Source organism: Mercenaria mercenaria, chromosome 8 (assembly GCF_021730395.1).
Source record: "Mercenaria mercenaria strain notata chromosome 8, MADL_Memer_1, whole genome shotgun sequence".
Taxonomy (NCBI): Eukaryota; Metazoa; Mollusca; class Bivalvia; order Venerida; family Veneridae; genus Mercenaria; species Mercenaria mercenaria.
In genome coordinates, this window is record NC_069368.1 from 53777918 (window position 1) to 53803247 (window position 25330).

At 34.7% G+C, this 25330-nt stretch overlaps 1 protein-coding gene across 2 annotated transcripts; it reads left to right on the forward strand.

The window, feature by feature from the left end:
* The first annotated feature begins 2797 nt into the window (after positions 1-2797).
* On the forward strand, positions 2798-24350 carry LOC123566320 (mesenchyme-specific cell surface glycoprotein-like). 2 transcript variants are annotated; one of them, XM_053550008.1, is made up of 11 exons: positions 2798-2919; positions 3669-3871; positions 13099-13338; positions 14097-14301; positions 14890-15022; positions 18149-18269; positions 19226-19402; positions 19911-19973; positions 21134-21384; positions 23322-23545; positions 24127-24350. In XM_053550008.1, exons 2-11 carry the CDS (start codon positions 3679-3681, stop codon positions 24248-24250), a joined length of 1731 nt encoding a protein of 576 aa, XP_053405983.1. In that variant the 5' UTR covers positions 2798-2919; positions 3669-3678; the 3' UTR covers positions 24251-24350. The 2 variants fall into 2 exon arrangements, with proteins under 2 accessions (XP_053405983.1, XP_053405984.1); XM_053550009.1 differs by lacking the exons at positions 2798-2919; positions 18149-18269 and adding an exon at positions 17274-17388.
* The last annotated feature ends 980 nt before the right edge of the window (positions 24351-25330 follow it).

A 25330-nucleotide genomic window follows, 5' to 3' on the forward strand; every position in this document is an offset into this window, starting at 1 on the left:
CTATGTGCCTTCAATAAAGTTTTAGCGGAGTTGTCTCCATTTTTTTTTCAGATAATTTACCCGCAATCATTTTTCAGCTCGAATAACGCTTTTTCTTAAAATGATATCTAAAATATTTTTCCGAGTATGTACTTTGATGCAGTTAGCTACGTATATATATAAAATAGATAGTGCCTACTTGAAGTTTGCATTTTCAGTTACAATCCGTACATACCAAAAGCTTAAAAATATACTAGACCAAAATTCATATTAGAAAATATGACTGATTACTTCAACATAGAACTAATACGTTCGTATGTGTAAACAGTACTGTGTATTAGGTCTAAACCAGTACAACGTAATAAATGTATATGTAAGCACAGTACAAAAAAGGAAATATCGCTAAAAGCCGGATTTCTTCTTAACGAATGACATATATGACATTAAACTGTAAAATGTAACTCATGAGTTTACTAAAGTTGTTTTTATTGATGAGGATTTTCTGCATTCGAAATTCAGTATTATATTAAACTCAGCTCGCATTTGTTATCGTTACAGTTATGGAGAAATCGTACTGAAACACACTCATGTAATTAAACGGTGTGTTAGCAGTCCCTTATAAAATGAATGATCTCAACAAATCTCTCCTGGGAGGTTTTCTGTAAAAAACAACAACATAAAAACATGTACACGGTTATTTAAAACAAAAAGCGTTATGGAACAATGATACTCACAGAAGGTCGTTTAATAATATACCAAACATAACAAAGATCCTTCGAAACCTTAGAACGCATCCAAGGAACGCAAAGGGCCTCTCTTCCCAAATTGCGAATGGTGAAAACCTCCATCAAGAACATCGACTTTAACTTCAAGCCAAATCGCGTTTTTTTCCAGTATATGAAGAGAAGAACTAAAGGCACTTTTGTTCTAGCGTAGAATGCAAAGACTGCACAGAAAATGCTGGAGACACAGCATATCTTACGCAGTAGATAGAAACATCTTTATGTTTTAATATAAAGTAATATTGCCGATACATTTTTTTATAAAAATGACTGTTTGTAAGGACAAAGTGACTGTTGGTCAGAAATAAAAAATAAAAAATGATTGAATAAATAAATATGTAAGTAAATGCATACATAAATAAATAAATAATAGATTCAATTAAAAACATGACACTGGAATGTTGATGCCATGTGAACTATGTTTTTGTACTAAACTAAGTTTACAGCTGGTGAGTTCTCAAGCACTAGATAACACAAATGCCGCTATAACGAGTTGAAACCGAATAATTTTAGACACGCGAGTTTATTAGTACAAACTAAAAGAGATATGAAGAAAATGGAAGTAAGGAAGTAATCGGTGTAATGGGGGGAAGTCCGATATAGTACAAAAGACTAAATGGAATAACGAGTCTACATTTTCAAAAGAACTAAATCAAATAAAGAGTAGACATTTTTTTTTCAAAAGCCAATTTAAGTCTTTTCAAAAGCCAATTTAAGTCTTTTCAAAAGCCAACTTAAGTCTTTTTCAAACTTGTATAAGTCAGACAACCATTTTCTTTTAGTAAAAAGTAAATGTAAACTATCGTTTCTATAACACAGACATTCGGCGCCAGGATCCCAGTTCCCTATTGTACACCTATCAACTGTCAACCAAAATACTCTATCATTTCGAAACAAACGATTATAAAACTTCAGCGCACTGCTCTTTCCAGTACACGATGATTTTGTAAAGAATCACTTACCTACCAGTCCAAGGTCAGTATTCGTGCATTCAAATGCTAACGATACTGACATCCGAGTTTCGGCGGGAAATGGATATTTTTTTCTTGTTTGAAACAATAATTCGGGAGCGGTTCATTTCTCACACGCATTAGGCCGATAGAGTCGGATATCCAAATTAATGCGTTTTCAGCTCATCCAAATTGGACAATCATATTACGCTACTAGACCTTTCTAACGTAAACGTAATTACGAAACGGAATACTGAATTCGTAAAATTTTAGGCTAATTTGTGGTCTAGGGGAGACAATTTCATCCAATAGTAATGCAATAGTATCTCCCTTGGACCATTATTTGCAAATAACATTTACGAATTCAGTATTCCGTTTCCGATTTACGTTTACGTTAGAAAGGTCTATTTGTAACACAAAGAATTGTTTACATCATGAAAAATGACTTGTACTAAATTCAGTACCTGACTCCGCCAGTCTGCACCGTATGCGATATAGAGCGAGAATCTTATCTCAAATAAGTGATCCATGAATATCAAAGAAAAAAATGGACATTTCAAACATGGTCCTCTTGTGATGGACAGAGCATGGATGGTTTAAGTATATTTCATTAAAAAAATATGCTGAAACCGTAAAAACAGGTTTTATGATTGCCTTCGTTGTGGATTTTTATAGATGCTAGAGTTAGCTACCCTGAATTGCCAGCAGCGCGGCGATCGGATAAATAGAACTCAAATTTTTAGATTTAAAACGTAGAATTCCTTGACAGCGTGATCAACTAAAAGTCGTTTTACGTAGGGAAGCTTGCAAGACAACTTGAAAAATTTGTGTGTGTTAACCGAAGTACCCACTCGTGCCTGAAATAACAAACGTAGAAGTTCCAGATATAGATACTATTAAAAACGAAATATTAAAAAACTGTAAGACTGTATAGAAATTTTATGTAAGTTTATAATTAAAGTGTTATCAGATATATACCCACTGCGTATCACAGGAATTAATGCATGAACTTTATGGTCAACCCTCAGAGAATATTTCTCTTATCAACAGTTTATTCTAAATTGAAATATTCTCCCTTCTTCTCGCGAAGGTTAGATAACATTTTACTTACTTAAATTTTGACTCTGTTAGTATTTGGCAAGTGTTTTTATTCTTATGTTTATGTGGTGTTTGGCAAATTTTTATTTAAATCCTTATTTATAGAGACGGTAAGTTTTTAATGATTTTTGACAATAATTCTAAAACTATCTTTTGGCAAAAGCCTTCAAAATATTTGAACAGTCTATTTTTGTAACACGGTGGAATTGTTTTCTTGTGAAGCACGTAATTTTCCACCTCATTGTTAAAGATCGTGAATATGGTAAACTTTCAAACTTTTTTCAGTTTCACTTTCAAAACATATTGTTCAGTTAAATGCATGAATAGATTCGGTTTTTATTAACAGTTGCACTGTCTCGTAACCATTTACAAAATCAAGATCTTACTAAATGACTCTCCTGTTTGCAAAGTCAGTACTGTTTTATACCTAGTCAAGAACGTTTTAACAGTCCGACGTCTGAGGACTATGTTCTTCTTCCAGGACGCCATCATTCAACGGCACCTTTGCCTGTTTATTACATGTTTACATATAACACAGGAATACAATTTCAGTATGCCATATATAATAGCATCTACTGACTTAATTATATTCAAGTTATATTCACGTATTTTTATTCTTTCCTGCAGCTGGACAAAAAGAAACAAATGATATAAACGCAATCTAGTAACGACATTACGTCATTTCTGTTTACGGACATAAATTTCTTGTGCTTACGTCAGGACTATTATCGTCAATGATGGCACTGGGACCAGTTATGATACTGGTATGTTTAAGCACCAAACAATAAATATGAAAAGAGAGTTTCTAGCAAATTTGTTACTATTTATAAGTATTAATGTTATATTTATATTTGAATAGTTGACACACGATGGGAGTGACACGATTTATATTGGCGGCCTATCTTCTTCAAACAGTATTTGGGTATTACACTCTTAAGCAGCTGTCATATACGCAACTTGCCACCAGCAGCAGTAGAGGGTCCTATGTTTATGGGGGACTGAACCTTGGCACAGCAACCGATGCCGCTTATGACTTTGTGAACAATATTGTATATATAATAGGTAAATGTCATAAGTAAATTCCTTCCATAAATTTTTATTTATATTTTTTTCCAGATTTACAATGCACATATTCTTATAACCTAAGATTACTAGAATTTTATTTTTGATTTATGTTAACATGTTTCGCTCTTGTGCCACAGATTCTGTACAATTGTTTTCAGCAAATGAGAAACTTTGACGTAAAATACAAGTTATTGCTGTCCCTTGCTTATTGTCATATGTACAAAGCTTATCGACTTGAAAAAAAAAAATGAAAACAACAGAGTTAGTAGGTCTACCTTAAATTTATGAAAAATAATTAAAATGTTACAACGAGTGTTAATGTGTAACATTTAAGACCTATTATGATATAAAAATCTTTTATCATTTTCAAGCATGTTGTTTGAGCTTTTTTATTTATTTTTCTATTTAATTTCAGTGTAGCACCTCTTGCTATGAAATTATAATTAGATTATTGTGGGAGGAACTCATCTAACCGTTGTCAAATACATTCATATTGTATGACATCAGAAAATGTTTTAAGTCTAATAGATTAAATTCATATCCACTACTGAAGCTGATATTTAGATATAATGTCATTTCTCTCATATTATACATTAACATATATATAATCTCTTCAGTATTAACATCGAAAATTGACAATTAAATTGAAAAACTGATCACTAAGTTTTTAACTATACAATGTGTTATTGTTCCTTTAAACTAGTATAGGCTTATTATTTGTCATTAAATGATGTCTTACTGGTAGTACGAGTATATCTTCAACTAGACCTTTCTAACGTAAACGTAATTACGAAACAGAATACTGAATTCGTAAAATTTTAGGCTAATTTGTGGTCTAGGGGAGACAATTTCATCCAATAGTAATGCAATAGTATCTCCCTTAGACCATTATTTGCAAATAACATTTACGAATTCAGTATTCCGTTTCCGATTTACGTTTACGTTAGAAAGGTCTAATACTAACAATACAACCTTAAAAGAAATGCGGTTTTAATTCGTTTTAGTGAAGAGTTTTCGATTTTATTAGACAAAAAATGGGATAAGCTTCTACTTTCTGTATGTTATATCTCTTGCACTTAGCATTGACCTCCAATGATCATAGTGTTTCTACATCAGTCTTGTCTTCGTGAGTTCCTTATCTGGTATTACGTAACAGTATCATGTACCGTTAACGTTACTCTGTTAACTTCTGCAGATTTTTCACTGTATTATAATTTTGTTTGACATTATTTTGGTATTTTTGTCTGATAGAATTGAGTCTTCCCCATATTTGGTTTCACTCAATCCATTTCTGTCCAGTTGGAAACATTTTTTGTTCTTTAACAAGTTCAAATCACAACTTCAAATATTCTTGATAAAAATATTCAGTTGCAGTCAAGACGACCACTTTAAATTACTCTATGCCCATTTTCCTCAACAGAAGTATTAAAACTGTTCGGCTCAAGATTTATGTCACTTTGAAAGCAATTTAGTAAAGCTTTTTAGTTGGACTTTAGCCTGCTAAATATCTAAAATTGATTGGTCCATCATTCAGTTCGGACAGTACCATTAATTTTTCGAAGGGGTATTCACTGAAAATCTACTGTTCGAATAGCGAACAGTGCAGATCATGACCAGCCTGCACGGATGTGCACTTGGTCTGCACTGGTCGCAAAGGCATAATCACTTGCCGCCAGCAGGCTAAATGTTAGTAATTGTAGTAGAACGAAATAATTAAGTGAATCCGTCAGTGCTATGAACAATGTTTTCTTAAGGTATGACCCGTGTAATAGTGTACTTCCTTTTTGAAAAGTATTAAATTCCTAAAATAAACTTACTTTGACTTCAGAGGGCATAGGTTCAAGCCCCACTTGGACCATTTCTTTTTTCCTTAGTTTTCTTTTTTTTCTAGTGAGTTTTTACTTTTTTTCAAAACTAATTGTTGATTTAGTGAACAAAAGGGAAAACATTTTATTTGATAAGTCATTTCTTGTTGTTCAAAGTAAATTTCCCTTTGAAACAGAAGGGTGTGTGTGGTTGGGGCGTGATGGGGGGGGGGGGGGGGGGTGGGCGGTTTAAACATCTTTAAAATTACTGAGTTACATGCGGTAAAAGTTCTCTATTTTGCCTTTACTCTTTAGATTACATATTGTGGAAGAAATGTAGGTAGGTTTAACTTCTGCCCCAAGGTTATTTTGGAATGAAGTGAGCCAAATTTAAAACAGTCCCACATTACTCGCCCTTCGTTTTTCAATGTTAGAGTTAGAATTCTGTGTCATTAAATCCTTTTACTTGAGGCACCCTAGAAAAAATGATATTCACTGTGGGTTTTTTTTTTGTGTTTTATAATTGTTTACCAATAGCTTGAAGTTTCTTTTATCAAAATTGATGGTATAAAGAATTCTCTGCAAAGCTTTTGGACAGTGGCCATCACTTTGAAATTTGTCTCTACATGAGCTTGAGGAAATTATCATGAATTATACAAAATGTATTAAAAAATCGGCACGTTAAATGATGTTTAAATTTTGCATACAAGTCTCTCACTGGATAGAGTATATTGCTGTAAAATTGTTAATTTGAACATTTAAAATATTCACCATTAGGTGGGTCATACCTTAAAAAGAAAATATGTAGTAAACTCCGAAAAAGTGATAGTCATGCGACTGAAATGTGATACAAAAAGTAGTACAGCTGTACTCTGTATATATAACACATTAAATGTCTATGTACACTTTGAGAAAAATCTAAATGTTTTGTTTTAGTTGTTGGTTTTATTAAATTATTATTTTTTTTTATATCTTTTAAAGGTTATGTAAAAATGTAAGTTACATGTTGAGTTCTGTAGCTTGCATTTCCACTACCGTTCATAAAAATACAAGATACAAGAATCTTTATTTTAAGCCGGAAAAAGTATAACAAAAAACATATCTCATCAGCTATTTCCCGACAAACAAAGAAAACAGAAATAACAAAAATAAAGCGGCTAAAACGAAAGATAAACGAAAGTTAGGCATATTAAAACATAAATTAAATGACAGCGGTTAAGAATGGCATGGTTAAATTATTATAAAGAAACTTACATACATAACACATATAAGCACAAACCTGTAAAAAGTAAGTACATAAGTAAAAGGGAAATGGCAAACATAAAATACACTACATAGTGAGTTTATTGAATAGAAGGTGCTAATTTTGGCAGCAGCTATATATAAAAGACAAGTAAAAGGCAAAAGATTTTTTAAAGGAATTTTAAGATTTAGTGAATGCTGGTAGCATATTTATTAAGGCTGGTGTAGCCCTTAGCACCTTCCTCTAGAAGGTAAAAGGAAGCATATAAAAGACTAAGTTTAAAGCACATATAAGACTAAGTTTAAAACATGAACAAACTAGATTTAAAACATCAACAAACAAACAGTACACTGTCTCTACTGCAAACCAGATCACTTGGCTCTTACTGACGTTTGAATGTCTAATCTGCCCAGCCAGTGTACTCGTCCAGCTGACAATAGATAGGCTTCTCTATGGCGAATAGAAAAAAGCACAAAGGGCATCAGTGACTGGCAACAGGGGAAGCAGTCTTAGACGTGTACATAAAAGCAACGATAAAAACAAATGCGAAAGAACATTGCAACGAAACATATACACAGTAAGCTAAATTTTTAAAGAAAGAAAAAGCAAGCACATGCAAAGCAGGACAACAGATGAAGCGGTGTTTAACTATTCACACATGGCACATTTAAATTTTGGGCCTGTCCAGGTGCGGATCAGTCGGGCAAAATCCTTGTACTGATCAATTGTATGTAAGTCATTTGGCAGACTGTTCCACACCCGGGCAGCCTAAAAGCGGAATGAATTCTTGCCATACCTAGTTGTCCTTACTTGAGGTGTTTCCAGGATGTTTGAATATCTGAAATTTTAATTAGAAGATTTAACAGTTACCAGAGATTGTAGATATTGTGGGGATATGTTGTGTAGACATTTAAAAGTTTCAGTTGCAATCATCGTAACCTGTTGAGATGTAAAGTGGTCATGTTAACCTTTTTTTAATAAAGCATCATAGCTTGACTCATAATCATTAAATACAATCCTTAAGGCCCGGTACTGCAGCTTTTCTAGTTTTTCTGTATTTGACTTACTACAGAAATGCCATATAAGTGGGAAAATAATTGAAGTTTGACCTAATGAAAGATTTGACTACTAATAGTCGGATGCTTTCATTTAAGAATTTACTAAGTCTTTGAAAGACATTTAGTTGTTTGGCTACTTTCTTGCACAAGTTTGTAACTTGTAGATTAAAATGTAATTGAGAGTCAAATTCCACGCCTAGTAGTTTAACCTCATTTTCACAGACAATTTCATTTTGACCTATAGAGAAGGATTTGACCTCTTTGTTGGATTTCTTGCCTATGCAGATTGACTGAATTTTTTCAGAATTTGCTTGCATTTGATTAATACTGAACCAGTGTATAAGGGATTTACTTTCTGATTCAACAGTTTCCTTAAAAATGGTAAGATTTTTATGGCTAAAGGAAAGTGTATTGTCATTTGCATAGTTATAATGGGTTGATATATTTATAAAATAGAAGATATCATTAATGAATATGTTAAAGACCAGAGGACCAAGTATTGAGCCTTGAGGCACTCCTTTGATAATTTGAAGCCATTCACTTGTACAATTGTTGATTTTGACCCTTTGGGACCTGTTTGAGAGATAGTTTAGCATTAATTGACTTGCAATTTCTATTAACCCATATGCTTTAAGTTTAAGAATTATCAGATTGTGAGGTAAGCAATCAAAGGCCCTTGGCAGGTCCATTAGGATAGCATCTACATATTTATTTTCATCTAGGGCCATTTTCCAATCTTCTACTACTTTGAGTAAGATTGTTTGACATCCATATGTTGACCTAAAAGCAGACAGATAAGGGTGGAAGATTTCATTAAAATATTCTGTAGGTTGGTCACTTATAATTCTTTCATAGATTTTTGACATAGTTGGCAATATACTTACAGGTATATAGTTCTTTTCAGTGAAGGGATCATCTTTTTTGAAGATTGGTGTAACCTGGGCTTGTTTTGATTTGGCAGGGAATTGACCTTTAATGGAGTTTGCTAAATTAGTAATTGGTGTTTTAAGACTATGCTGTCTTGCTAGATTTTTTTTTGTGGTGGGGATGGGGGGTGGAATCAACTCCAGTTACCTTTTTGGGATTTAGTTTTTTAATACAGTTGCCAACACATTTTTCTGTAACATGAGCAAAATTAAAAGTTTTAGCTTCAATGTTATTGTGTATGGCATGAATGCTGGGGCATTCATTATCTACTGGTGTTTCGTTTTCAATGCCAGAATTTTTAGCAATGTTAATATAGAAAGAATTTAGTTTATCAGATACTATATTTTGATCAGAAATCATTGAGTTACTCTCAGTATCTTTCAGGATGATTTGACTATCTGATTTCTGTGTAGATTTTTGGGATAGGAAAGGTTTAATGCTGGACCAGAAGTCTTTTGATTTAGGCCCTCCACCACATCATTCCTTGAAGTAGACTGTAATAGATTTACGTTTTGACCTTGTTTTAGTTGCGAAGTCTAGTGTATTGTAACCAGTTTTCATTAGACTTATGTTTTAGGTAATTATTCTTTGCTTGTCGGGTCTTGTAGATACTTTAACGGCACTGGGAATTCATATAAGGGGGTGGGTTTCTTTTGGGAATTTTTTCTTTAATTGGGGCGTGTTCATCTATGACTTGTTTTAGCATAAGTTCATGGGCCCAGTAGATATCATCAATATCATCAAAGACCTGGGCTACATGGAAAGGTACATGGGATATATCTTCATTAAATTTGCTTACATCGAAATTTTTGTAACTTCTGAAATTTACTTTCTTCTTTGATACTAATTGACAATGTTCTTTCAAGGAAGTAGCTATGAAATTGTGACAGTCACTGAGACCGCAGTTGAAACTGATAGTTTTACAGAAAAGTTTTTTGGCATTAGTTAAAACAACATCTATCAAGGTGGGGTCTTGATTTTTCATCATACAAGTTGGACCTTTTACAATGTATTTCCCAGATTACAACTGTCACAAATGTTTAAAAGAGTTTTACATCTTTCTTTTTTCAGTAAATCAAAATTAAAATCTCCCATACATATCAGATGGTCAAAAGAGATACACATTTTATCAAGGCAAGTTGTCATAGCTTGCTCAAAAATAAGGTTTTGCATTGACGGTTGTTTATAGAGACGTAAAACTCCCCACTTCCTTTCGTTAGCAAATGCATTATATATCTTTGCTTTCCAAGTCTTTCCTTCGTTTAAATGGTAGATCTGACCTTAAAAATGAAATAAGCCCTCCTCTGTGGGCAGTCCTGTCTCTCCGTTCCATTTTGTAGCCTTCTACAGAAAATAGATTATAGTTGAAGGTTTCGTCAACTTTTGTTTCTGCTATAATGAGTAAGTCTGTCAGTTTATCATCCAAAATCTGCTTTGAATAAATCATCGGATTTCTATCTTATGCTACTGATGTTTAGGTCGCTAAAAATTTGTCTCTTTTTGTTCTCATTTCTGAGATTTCTTAATTCATAAAAATATCATATCTATTTTGTTCTGAAGAACTTGAGTTAATTGAACTGTCACTTTCATTATTACCTTGTGAGTCTTCAGCGTTTGATTTTTCCGACTCATTCAGCCAGTCATGCTCCGGATCTGGTTCTGGAAAATAACTACCATTTAAGTATTTATAATTATTACACAGGTTAAATTCCTCTTGGTCGTTTTCATGTAAGTTTAAATCATTTACAGTATATGGATTTGGGGAGTTGGTAGAACTAGAAGTAGTTTCATCACAGATAGTCTGTGTAGCATAGTTGGTTTCTTCCTGGACAGGTTTGGTAGAAAGACAGTCTGGACAGTACCATGGACCATCCGACTGCTCAAGTTTAGTGTATTCTTTTGGTTGAATATTCAGACATTTCATGTGTGACCACACATCACAATTGTCACACTACATGGCTCTATGATTGTTTGCTACTGGTTTACTACATATTCCACATGGAAATCGAATAGGTCCGGGATTCATAGCCATATCTCCACATAGGATGATACTGATTATAAATGACATTTTGTTTATGTTAATGGGGTAACATTTCAGCCTTCTGGTATGTTTAACATGGTAGAATATTATAACCAAAAAGTTATATTTATTCTCTTCCACACTCGGGGAAAAAGAATTTCCTTGTAATAGCAAGCGTAGCTCGCCTTACGGCAATGTGTAGGAAAATATGACAAAGGTGTGCCGAATGGGGCAAAGTGATGTAGCTGAAAAATTTTCGTCGCGTCTGGGCGCCGCCATTTTGTTCTACTTCCGTCAAAGTCGGGAAAATTGTTTTTTTTTTTTTTTTTTTTTAATTTTATATTTGAGTTACAATCTCTATGTTCATTAGGTGTCTTTATTTTTAAAAAAGTTATGTTACGGAAATAATTTCAATTTTGCTTTTATTCTACGAAGTGCGCGTCCCTAGAGGACAGGTGCTCACAGGAAATGCTTTGTTGGCAGTGAATACAGAACTTCATTTGATTGCTGAATATTATCCATCACTCAAAAATATACAAGAAAGATTTTCAGTTGGTAGAAAAAAAATATGATTTTCTTTTAAAGGATCAAGCATTGACCAGAAAATGGGATAAAATGTCATTAATAAGCATAAAGCCATAAGAACGCCGCAAACAGGTAATGACGTCACCGTGACACCGGCTTTCCATAAATTTTGCAACGTATGATATTCGCTGTTACAGGTATAATGACACTATATTTTTGTTTCTTTTCAAGTGAATAGGTTCTCGGAATTGGTTTTAGCAGTGAACAGTTTCTTTGTCGTTTAAGTTACGCTCGCTCAGAGGCTTTGCCTGTTTCATATTACAGGTTGTGTTTTTGGTCGTGGTCTCTATATTTAGTCATATCCTCCGCATATATTCGGACGTATTGCCTTCCACAAGTATGTAGGCATTTATCGTGATCATATGTTGTGATCACTAAAATAGAAGACAAAGTTCAAAACACAAAATTGATGTTGATGTAAGCGGCCATGTTGTTTACAAAAGTCATAGTTAAGGAACCGCTTGGGACTTCTGAGTAAGCGTCTGGCGACGTCGATCTTTGAGAAAAATATCACAATCGGCTCAAAGACACTATAAAAACTTTAAAAGTGTTTAAAACAATCCAGTTCACACTATAATGATTCTGTATGAATAAAATTATTTCTAAAAATGTCTAGAAGTAATCAAATTGATTATTTTCTGATCTGTTTTCAAATATACGTTTGTCCTCCACGCATGCGCAGATAGAAATCAAACCGAGCCTGCAACATGTTGTAATGGGCGACCTGTGGTTTACCACTTAAATTTTTCTATTTTGCTAAATATAACAAATGCATTTTAACCTTTAGCCTGCTGGTGGCAAGTAAATTTGCATTTGCTACCAATGCAGGCCATGATCAGCCTGCACATGTTCTTCACTGTTCGGTGTTCAGTCAGTAATTTTTCAGTTAACACACCTTTGAACAAAAGTGGTACTACCCATACTGTATGGCGGATCAGTCCATTTTATAAATTTAGCAGTGTAAACGTTAATTGTGGTTATTCATCTTATGCCTGAATCTGTATGTCTGTCTGCCTATCTGTCTTTCTTTCTTAGACCTTTAAGATATGTGATGAAGTATCAGTACTCGAAATAATAACCTATTTGCTTGGATGATAACTCGATTGCTTTCGGCTGAATTATTCAACAAATTTCTATAGCATTTTGCCAGTTAAAATATTCTGATGAAATAAATTCTGACGAATAGCTTTTATCAGCATTCCTGTTATTCCATTTAATGTATATCTTATTAGTATGTCTAATTTGGCCTAGGATTTATGTTCGTAGGTTTTGGAAAATTATCGACATTCAGAATATATGAATATTGTATTCCCTGTTTATCGTTGAAACATACAAGAATTGTCTCGCCATGTTTGAACAAAATGCATAATAAGTAGAAAGATACTTGAGCTGCACCATGAGAAAACCACCATAGTGCATTTACGACCAACATGGATCCAGACCAGACTTCAAACCCTATCGTAATTAGAGAAACCGTTAGCGAACAGTATGGATCCTGATCAGACTGCGCGGATGCGCAGGCTGGTCTGGATCCATGCTGATCGCAAATGCACTATGTTGGTTTTCTCATGGTGCGTATTTTACAGGAGAGACGAGCCACTTCATGCATGTGGTAGATATTGCCGATCCAAAACATCCTACAGTATTGTTCATACATGAATTCGCCAAAGGAGAAGGGGTGCCTAGATCTATTGACATTTGTGGTGACGAGATCGCTGTGGCGTTAGCCGCACAGACGGATATAAATGAAGGTCACGTACGGTTTTATAAAACATACACTAAAAATTCCGGGGCAACAGGCATGACACTCGACGGTTATGTGACCGGTAAGTAGCCTCTTTTATTATATGCCTATATAAATTCTGTGGAAAATACTGTTTGTATTTCACAAGTAAATATGAACAGGCAGACAAAATCCGTATTGTACATTTTGTATTGTAAGTTGCCGGACGATTTTCATTTAACATGCATGACCTGACACAGTTCTATAAAAAGCGCACACAAAAACTTTACTCGTATCTATTTTAACATCGACAGAAGATTTTGTCCGATAACAAAACAACAAACAAAAAGGTGGAGGTATATAATAAAATGGTCATTGCAACAGTAGCTAGATCTGGGATTATGTATTCGGCTCTCGTGGATTTTGCGAGGACGGATCACATTCGGCATTGCGCGCCCCGTGAGATCCGATCTGGCAAAATCCACTCGAGCATAATACAGCACCCAGATCGAGCTATAATATGGTTAGGTGTCATTAATGCCCAAAAATATCTAATATGTTTTTCCACAAATCGCATAATTTTCAGAAGACTCCTGCATACTAAACCTTACTTTTTTAATATATGGTGTGGAAAAACTATATTGCTAGCAATCCCCTACAGATGACTACCTGAGGATTACAATATGTTTTGTTCTGTACGTTTGTACTAGACGAAAATATGTCGATATACTTTCAAAGGCCTTTATTGTAGGAAAAGAACTGGCAACGTGAGGTTAGCTAACCGTAGTTTCTAAAACATTGCTAAGCACTGAGGTACCACTATTTAACCTACTTTCATATCTACTTTTTATCATTTTGCAGTTGGTCCCCATCCAAAACATTTGAAATATACAGCGGACTGTGGAAGTACTATAGTAGCTAACGAAGGTATTGCAGGCAAAGATGAGACTGGGCAATACACGGATCCCGAGGGTTCTATTACTATCATACACGGAGAGAGAACAGGCAACCCTTCTGTCAGACTTGTCGATTTTGCAGCACTCAATATTGGACAACCTAATTACAAGTAGGTCTATCAGTTTGATTTGTTTTGTTTTGTTTGTGTAGGGTTATAGGGGCACAGTTATAGGTCAAATGGACACCTGGGTAGAACCTATGACATTCCGTAAGCCAGTTGGATGGCTTCATCACATGAAGAATTCAACGTTCCAAATGAGGCACGAACCCACATCAGGAGAGGCAAGTGATTTGAGGTAAGTCACCTTAACCACTTGGCCACCCACGGAGCCCACTCTCCTCCCCCACCCCATATCCGTTTGAAATTTAGTTCTCATTAATTGGTAATAATGTTCACCTGCTGCAAAGCATTTTGAGATAACGCAAAATAAACACTTATTTCAAAATGTCCATCTGTTGGCTTTACTTTACAAGCACTAAATGACTATTGACCCAGTACATTAACTATCTATGATATACAACATAATTTATATGGTGTGTGAAGATGGCATGTAGGTCTAATGCTTTCATTTTAACTATTTTCATTTGTTTCGACTATATTGAATATAAAACATGTCGTGATATTCTTATAACGATGTTCGATTCACCTTATCCGTGGGAAAATGATAAAATAAACATAGTCGTTACTTTATTTCAGCCCGAATTTAAGAGCCCCATCACTGTACATACCAACCAGCACGTTATCACCAACGACAACAGTAGCCGAGGATTTAGAACCAGAATACGTAACAATTAGTAGCGATGGTCGAACAGCTTACGTCACACTTCAGGTTTACTCTTTACATACAGTTGATTTTTATTGATAACAAGTCGGGAAATTTTACTGTTTGCACAGAGAATCATTTGAAATTATACATTTGTCTGTAGAACTGTGTCCAGCCTTAGAAGTTGGAAACGGAATTTTGACAATACGTTGTTTTTACAGCTTATAGTATAAATCTATCCGTCAAAGTAAATTACTATTTTCTATTATTCTATTCAGTTTCTTTTTCATTGGTGGTGAGGAGGTTATTTAAAAAATGAATAATGCTGATGATCTTGTTTCTTTGGTCAGAAATAATAAAGTTTTAGAAGGAGACACGAATCTTAATTTACAGAAAATTTGGCTTTTTTTAACGCAAACTTTGTATGCTAAACTTCAATTTAATTAATATACCGTTAAACATGTATAAATTCTTAAATCCACATTGCAGTTCTTTAAAATTATGCATGAAATGAACAGTGTGTAGGAGAAATCAAATACAAAATCAAACATCAAATGTAATTCCTCATCGTTAAAGGTGCTGCTTCTACAATTTGAATATTTACAGCAGAATTTACTTTAAATTATGTATATACATTGATTACAACTCTAGAGTTTTACAGGCACAACGATGACTTTGTTACAGAAAGTTAAAAATAAACTCACCCTCTGTCTTTGTTTACATTTCTCGTGTAGTTCCGGTCATTAGCGCCGCCTCGGAAGTATCACTGGTTCTTTTTTCAACTCACCTCCATAAAGAGTGGGAGCCAGTTATTACAGTCCGTGCAATTGCGTCAAGTTATATATTCGTTTCATTTAAGTTAAGCAGAACCAAATATTTTTTTTACTAGCCTTATCGCCTTACAACACTTCAGTATAATAATATAAAGACATGACAAATGCTTTTATATTGCATTACTGTTATAGAAAAATCAGTTTGTATCATTCACTAAATATCGCTGCGAAGTTATCGTTCCTGGAAGAAGACTGGTGTACGCAAATTATTTCAAAATAAGATGAAACTCAGTATCTGGAATTCCAAGCAAGAAGTTAAGCGTTTCACTACGAGATAACCGAAGTCTGACTTAATATGAGCCGCGCCATGTGAAAATCAACATAGTGGCTTTGCGACCAGCATAGATCCAGACCAGCCTGCGCATCCGCGCAGTCTGGTCAGGATCCATGCTGTTGGCTTTCAAAGACTATTGCAATTAGAAAAGTCATTAGCGAACAGCATGGATCCTGATCAGACTGCGCGGATGCGCAGGCTGGTCTGGATCCATACTGGTCGCAAAGCCACTATGTTGGTTTTCTCATGGTGCGGTCAAATGATATTTTGTGCACTTGTTTTCGGACTTGAAAATGTCTTCGAGATAGCCGGAATTTTGAGATAAGAGTGTTCGAGATATAGAGTTTCATTTGCATTACAGGGAATGCAATAAGTTAACGCTGCAATATTCTTAAATATACAATAAGTTTCTAATTTGGGCTATTTTTAAGTTCTGCAAGACCAAGTGCATTAAGGACACAGGTTGGCGTTTAGCAGAGCCATTGACCTTCCGCAAAGAAGTCACAACCACTGTAAACGTAAATGTTTGTGTTTCAAGAAAATACGATGCACTTGAAGTAATTTGTTCCAAGAAACTATCGCACTTTCATACTAAGTTGCATGGGTTTCTTGCATAGTTTAAGTGTTGTTGAATAGTACACTGGTTGTGTTTCAGGAAAATAGTGTTGTTGCATAGTAAACTGTTTGCATCTCAGGGAAATAGTACTGTCGCACAATAAATGTCTGTATTTCAGGAAAATAGTACTGTTGCACAGTAAAATGTCTGTGTTTCAGGAAAATAGTACTGTTGCACAGTAAAATGTCTGTGTTTCAGGAAAATAGTACTGTTGAACAGTAAAATGTCTGTGTTTCAGGAAAATAGTACTGTTGCACAGTAAAATGTCTGCGTTTCAGGAAATAGTGCTGTCACATACTAAAATAACGTTGTTTTAGGAAAACAGTGTTTTGCATAGTAAAATGTCTGTGTTTCTGGAAAATAGTACTGTTGCACAGTAAAATGTCTGTGTTTCAGGAAAATAGTACTGTTGAACAGTAAAATGTCTGTGTTTCAGGAAAATAGTACTGTTGAACAGTAAAATGTCTGTGTTTCAGGAAAATAGTACTGTTGCACAGTAAAATGTCTGTGTTTCAGGAAATAGTGCTGTCACATAGTAAAATAACGTTGTTTTAGGAAAACAGTGTTTTGCATAGTAAAATGTCTGTGTTTCAGGAAAATAATGCCATTGCGCAGATAAATGTAAACTATGGTGTTGTTGACCGTGTCAGTCCATTACCTTATAAGTTCTGGAACACAAACGGCATTGATGTAAGCGACCGAGATGGAGGTAATGGAACGTCCAATATTGTTACTTGCTTTTTTGCTTTTTAAAGCTTGCTTTTGTCGTCTGTCTCAGGATCAACCTGTATCATTGAAAAACAACAATTGAAAAAGTAAAACTGATTGTGCTTGGTTTTTATTAATTGTGTTTTATACATTTTTATGAAACTTATAATATTAGCGTGGTAAAAGTAATTGGTTTTAAAATTGTGCTGTAACTACTCTGTCAACAAGATTTCACAAAAATAGTTACTTGCTATAAATTCATCATCCGGTACAAATGCAGCAGGAATAAGAATTTCATAGTCCAACTGTACGAAAGCTAGTAATATTTCAACTGTGTAAAGTTAGTTCAATTTATCCGGTATGCCCTAGTTTCAATGATGCACGCTGATCAAGTGATGGACTGAGTAAGTCTTGTATTTCAGATGGAAAGCTGGGTTGGCGAAATACACCTATACAACACTGAATCAGAACTGAAGCCCTTTTCTGATCCAAATTAAAATTGCCCTAAACACACAAAATATATACTTTTTTAAAACGGATTGAAGAAATATTCACCACTTTATGTTAAGTAACGGACATGTCATAGTTTCATATTGCATACGTGTATTTCGTAATTTTGTACTACTGTTTGTGTAAATTAATATGTCATTACAGCTATTGCTGAGAATACGTGGACTTGAAGTGAAAGATACACAGCTTTATAGTAGCAGGCTTTGCAAATGGGTTAATTGAATATATCTAGAATGGAAATATATTTATAGGAAAACAACGCTGTGGCCGTAATAGATATTAATAACGGAGTAATATCCAGCATTAAACCACTACCTAGGAAGTCCTGGACCACATCTACAAATAGTTTAGACGCTAGCGATCGTGACGGAGGTAAAACCGCCGCTTTGCAGAAAGCTCTATAACCAAGTCGTACAAATCGTACTATCTTTTATGCTTCTTCTGTAGCTTGCATAAAAAAAGCTTTGCTTTACAGTTTGAAGGCTTTTGCTTAAGCTATAATAACACTATTTGCTTAAATAAGTTTAAAAAGACAATAACATCTGTTAAAACAGGTAAACGTTTGGTGACAAGTGAATGTAAGATGACAAATGACTTAGAATTCGTTATATTAAGAAATTTAATTCCGGCCCTAACAAGGTGTACGTTTCATGGACCTTTTTCTATAACACACGCATGCCTGGCATATCTCATGTCTTAAATTTTGGAACGAAATCAGTTATCACTTATATTGAACATATATGTCTATTCAGGTTCTGAACGTAAGTTCGTTTAAAGAAAACGCTAAGTAAACAAACAAAAAGATAAATTTCTAATTAGATTACTTTAACATTGAATACCATGCGAAAACATGAAGAAAATAATCTTAGGCTTACTTTTCAATAGTATTTCAGTATCTAATAGCATGCATACAGGTCCACTTCAAAAATAAACTACATACGTAAGTTTCTAATAATTTTTCACATTTCCTATATTCAAGCTGAAGGACAGGCACTTTTTTGTCAGAAGAACCATGCACTTGCTTCAGAGATTTTATTAAGATTAGTGAAAGTGAAAAATCAAATTAAAATGGATAAAATTGTCCATAATCTATCGATCCTTAATTCTTATATCAGATACATAAAGAATTATATAGTAGGAAACTTAATTTAACTCTTGATGAGACATCTACTCATGTTGTAAAATTTTGAAAATGACCTTATTATTGTCCAAAATTGTGCTGCTTTTCATAGAAACGTATTTGTATTTTATTGCATTGCATTTTCACTGGACTGGCTTAACTTGTACCAATAAAATCGTCATACATTTATATTTTACCATGTCTTCAGGTGTTCATCGAAGAACGTTTTCCGGACTTCAGTCATTACGTCAACCAGGTGTGATCAAATCTCTCGAGGTGAATAGAAAGAAATACCTATTTACTGCAGATGCAGGTGCTGTTAAAAGTTTCACCAGCTCCAAACATGGATTTACCTGGACGGATATGGCCACTGCAAGATCTCTAAGTATGTTTATTTTATTTCATAAATTATTTAAGAAGTTATACATATGAGAAGCATATTTTTGTATTTAAAATGTCGGAATGGATAAATACGCTTGCACAATAATCTATGAGGGCGTAGCCCGAGTGAGGTTTTCTACACGGCGTATAACTGTTACAAATTAACAGACAAAACACATCAGAGTTAGAGAATATCAGATATTTATTTCAAAATGTGTTTGAATGTCATATGTACAATAATACTTGCGGGTATATTCCTTCCAGGGAATAACTAGCGTAAACTCGCGTTTCTGATATGTCCTTGTTGACAATACGGCGAAAAGAAACTTATTTCCCTGAAATCCAGGTTTTAATAAGGCCGTGTGTAAGCTAAAGCTTATATTCTATAAGCCCTTGTTAGAATAATATCGTACTCATTTTACTGGAAGTTCTTGTTAATTTGCAATCAACGTTATATCTTTATCTAAAGGAAAGCAAAGAGAAAGCACATAAAAATCACTATCATTTTACAGGTAAAAGTATTGAACCAGCACTTACTGATCTAGTGACAAACGTAAACAACGATGAAATGTTAGGTATGTATAAAAGGTTGCAGCAAATCATAAGAACCAGTGGAATATGGGCGTTGCCTCGAATGAAGCTTGGCAATAACCTTGTTCAAAATGTCTATATCGAGTAACAGACAATCTATAGAGGAATTCATGTATCACCGTGACGGTACATTTTAGAAAAATGACTTGCAAATAATATTTCAACAGATATTGGTTATGCAAAGATGTCATAATTGTACTGTTAATTATATGAAACATATTGTCAAAATTTCGTACAAAAAGGAGCGAGTGGTGGGGGTGGTATTTGAAGTTTTCTTAATTGCATCCTATTGGATGCTCTTATGTCTTTTTAATTGTCATTGTCAGATATGATTTTATAATATTTTTTTGCTAAATATTCTAATGCAATGTTATAGGTAATATAGTTATCCTTATTTTTATATCAATTAATCAAATGCTAGTATGGTGATGACCACACTAAGAAACAACAAGGAAATGACTTCTATTTATTCTGCAGAAAGCTTTTCTGAATATTTATAGTTTGCATACACTAGTGAATTGATGTATGAAAAAAAAGAAATAATACCAAATGTTCTAATTTGTCATTTTGGCGTTTTGGCAGTATGACTAGTAGCGTGCCAATACGACAAATACATTATATTTTACGTATGGACGCGCTAATTGACGTTAAAGAGCGCCAACGCGTTAAATTAGCTTGCCAATACGACAAATACCCTGTTTTGTCGTATTGGCTATCCTGTTTTGTCGTATTGGCACGCTAATTGTCGTCATAGCATTTTGGCATGCTGAATCCCTTCGAACGCACCAAATGACAACTTAACACGTCGATATGACAACCGTTACGCTAGTCTGTCTTTTGGCGTGTTGTTGTGTTGAAGAGCGCCAACACACCGAAACGAAATGGCAGGAATCGATCAACATAGAATTTAACATTTTTCGGTGTGATAGTAGATTCTCTACCGTAAAATATACACATTGATAAGTTGGTATGTTACAGCAAATTAAAGAGATAACTTCACGCGAAATGAATTACGTGTAAAGTACAACACATTCATAGGAGTCTCTCGGACTTGTGAAATAAAGTACATCATATCCACAGAAAAATGCAGGAAGATTTCAAAATAAAGTAATGCAAGTTTTGTCAATATCCTTTCTCATTTCAGGTCGACTCCAAGTCAGCAAGGTCGATGGAAAGAATGTGTTCAACCAACAATTCCAGCATCTCGAGGCTTTCGGCGGGCGGGGTTTTTCCATCTGGGATGCCAGTAACATAAATGCCCCTATATATGACAGTGATGGGGCCCTTGAGGAGTATATGGAGGCTTATGATAAAAGCGTTTTTAACACAGATTATATTTCAAATCTGAATTACGAGTCACCTGAGCAACACAGAGATGCGGTTTCATATCGACAGGTATATGTCTAAGCATGCTTCATAATACACTGTCATTACTTTCGAGTAACTTACCATAAAACTGGCAAGAATGCATGACTTTTATTTAAATGACAGGCTGTTAACGATAGATACTAAACCAAGTGCGCTTCTAATTCAAAACAGTTTCATTTAACATGCCCATTTCTAAATTACAGCAGGAGTTGCAAAGTCACAGTCATGTGATCAGCACGCAGATTTAGTAGTATTTTATAGTATTAAGGGTTATCCGTCTATAGTTACCGTGTTCGTGTATATGTCAAAGTGAAACTTATTGATCGCGGCCTGCCGCGATCATATTGAATAGGTGAAGTATATGCGCGCTGGGGAAAATATTTCATGATGGACCTATGAATTCTTTACTTATGGGTGAAACAGGTCTCATAAGCGTAAATACGACTAGCTTCTACTGATTATAAAACATACCGTACGATTTGTTGTGAATTAACTGTTGTTGTACTTTTTGTAGTTCAACCGCCACCCTTATCTAAGAGCAACATTTAAAAACACGTTTTTTCATCCTCAAGACTCGCCCAGTGTAATCAATAACCCACAATTGACCGACCCCTCTGGTACAGTATCAAGACGCATAATCTAACTCTATACATAGAGCGCCTACTTCACCCGATTTACATTCGGAACATTTTCACGCGTTTATCGTATGTTTAACATGGGATTTTTGAACCGTCCAAAGATGTTGGAAATGTTTGTCTCTCGTAAGAGTGAGGTTGGGTGCGCACCATAAACCGGTTTAAGCTCCCCAGTGGTGTTTTTACCACTGACCGTTCCAAGGCGGTGCCCCACTGTGTTCCTTTGTTTGTTCGTATTGTCGTCTTGTGTAGGCTTTGTGTGTGTGCGCGTGTATGTGTGTGTGTGTTTCTTTGTTTGTTCGTTTTGTCCTCGTGTGTTGGCTTTGTGTGTGTGTGTGTGTGTGTGTGTGTGTGTGTGTGTGTGTGGTGTGCACGTCTGCGTGCTGTAGGTTTCGTTTTTGGGAGGCTGCGATTTTGGTACGTGGCATTCCCTGTTTGATATTTGTCTTTGTTTTCATTGTTTATTTTTTTTTAAATAAAAATGTTACTGCTTTCATTGTCTACCACTTTTTTCCACCCTTGCCTGAAAAAACAGTAATGAGTTTGTACACTGTTCAGACAATTGTGCTCTGTTGAAATTTAACCAAACACAAGTTTACCTGCATAAACAGAAAACATGATATCTTAAACGTATGTCACTATACCTGTCCAGTACTGGACATGATGGTAAACGCTTCTTTCCTGCACAAATGACAATTTCGCAACTTCTGTCCGGTTTGTACAAATTTCTGGCCGCGATAAACCATTTGAATTGTATACCATTGGATTTGAGAATATTTTCTGCTTAAGCACCGTTTCGTTGTTGTCGTTTCCGCTTTTGTTGTTGTTGTTCGTGACGTCACTACCGACACCGGCACTATGATTTATCAATAAGATTAAATCAGACAAAAGTCATATGAGGTGGGCTTCCATTTTATTGACATATTGATGATATACCTTTGAATCGAAATGGAGAAAATGCCCCTGGATCAAATAATGTCACGCTTTTTTGTACCGACGTCATTATGCTAGAGGTGACGTTACGTTGGCAAAAGATGTAAAAACTGTTAAGGCATGAAATAAAAACCAAAATTCTTTTTAGGTCATGAGCACAAGATTTTACATTATTATTTCGATGCTATAATGACAACTGACAAAACTGAAAAAGAATATCGGAATGAGCGACCAAAATTACCGTACATGATCGGATTTTTCCGTCGAAAAGGCAGCGGCTAATTTCCTTGTAAAATTCACAATATCAGATTTGTTCTCTCGACTTTGTTTCTGTCAACATGTAATGGAAATGTAGATGAACGGTACTTAAAATAAAATAATCAATTTATCAACAAGGGAGCTCAAGTAACAGGCTTGGATGTCGCTGAGGATAATGGAACTATCTTTCTTGTTGCTGGTACATGGAGCACGGGAACATTATTTGTGTACACAGTTGACGTCAGTTCCGGTCAACCTATCCCACAGTTCAACAGTGTATTCAGATCCGGCAGAAAAGACATCCCGTGGAAAGATCTGTACCAGAACTTAACTGTCGGTGACTTATACATCTCTGACCTAGGGTATAAATTGCCTTGTTATAACAAACTATGTAAGACTTGAGCAAAACTTACATCATGTGAAATAATAAATCGAGAAAATAAATAATTCCTTAGAATAGCAGTACAGAGCATGAGCAAGTACAGTCTTAATTCAGACACCCGATCTGATTAGATCTACATAACGGAGATTACCAATGTGTTGACATAAAATGATCCCTAATGAATTAGAATTAAATTAAGATTGACTGAAACTAACCATCAATTGAAAATAACTTAGAAAAATAGACTTGCAAAAGCACAAAAACATTGGTCTCTTGAACAGTTCACAGAAACCTGGTTTGCACGGGACCACTTCTCAGTAATAAATCATAATCTGAAGAGTTAAATTTAAATGACTTAGATCTACTAAATACTGCATTTTCTGTTGTGTTATTTAGGAAAAATACTTGCACTATTCGTGAAAAAAATCACATGGTGGATTTTTCAAACATTCTCTTTTTTCAGAATCATCTACTAATATTTGCATTTTCTGTCGTGTCATTCTGGAAAATACTTGCACTTTCCGTGAAAAAATCATATTGGATTTTTAAAACTTTTTTCAGGATTATTCCCAGTGAGCACAGCCCTACGGACAGTCCGCTACTGTATGTTATCAGTACAGGTGCAGGTGCCTTATCAGTGTACTCTATAGAGAAGCAGACAACAACTATCCCTGGCTCCATTTAAATAGAAGATGATGGACAGAGTCTGTATTATCGTGACTTTTCTTCTTTCTTGTTAGTCATGTGTATTGAAATAAAATGCCGCTTCATGCAACTTCTTTCAATTATTTTTTTTTTCTTTTGACTATTTGATTTATTCATTCAAATAAAGCTAAACCTGTCTCTTCCGGCACGCTTCTATACCAACAGTCGTGCATGTTAAAACAATACAATTTGTCTGTTAAACCCAATTCACCATTATGCATGGTTTTGGCTGTTATATGTTGGACACAGCGATACATTTGTACTTGCTACCGTGTGTTTTGAATAGAAGGAAATAAAAAGTTTACCTTCGTATAAAGACCATTTTATTATATTCATGTACCTATTTTTTATTTTATATCCGCTAAAATGTTTGGCAAATAAGACTGAAAAGTCGTTTGAAACTGTGAATTTTTTACGCATGGAACGTTTAGATGTCATCATTATGACATCACTTCTGAAAAAAACGTGCTTGATTAAAGTCCAAGAGTTTTTAAATGCTACGATTACTTGAAAAAAAAACGATAAGCAAAAATAAAATATATCACTGGTTGCAGATAACAATTTCCGGCTCTAGAGTAACCGTGTAAAAAACAAGAAAAACATATATACATTCCCATTTTATTGTTCTGATCACACACAAAACAAGATACCCGGCAGCGCTTAGTTAACGCTTGTACAAGCAACCATCCTTGAGTCTAATATTTCTATGTGCACCGGGAGCCAGTAAAAGATTCATAAATTGTTACATTGGACAGACATATTGGAATCAATCAAGATATTTTACACATTACACAGGTCAGCTCAACGGAATAGATATTAATCAGTTTGGGAAACTTCCCGATCTGGAAATAGTGACTTCCCCTTTTTTGTTACTATATTAAGACATTTTTTCGCGTTCGGTTAAATCGTCAGAAAAACTGATCTGTGCATAAGGACTTTCAAGTTACAGAAATATTGGTACTACCATTGTACACAGGCAGTGTAATTCTAAACTTCTACCGTTCATAATTTGTTTTATTAGTCTTGTTATTTTTTAATTGTCCCCGAAAATTAGCACTTC

What these genes read in the sequence shown, in the direction of transcription:
- LOC123566320 (XM_053550008.1), top strand. Translation starts at nt 3,679, where the DNA reads ATGGGAGTGACACGATTTATATTGGCGGCCTATCTTCTTCAAACAGTA. An exon ending in ACTCGACGGTTATGTGACCG is followed by an intron (nt 13,339 to 14,096) that starts GTAAGTAGCCTC and finishes ATCATTTTGCAG; the next exon opens with TTGGTCCCCATCCAAAACAT. An exon ending in CAGCTTACGTCACACTTCAG is followed by an intron (nt 15,023 to 18,148) that starts GTTTACTCTTTA and finishes ATATATTTATAG; the next exon opens with GAAAACAACGCTGTGGCCGT.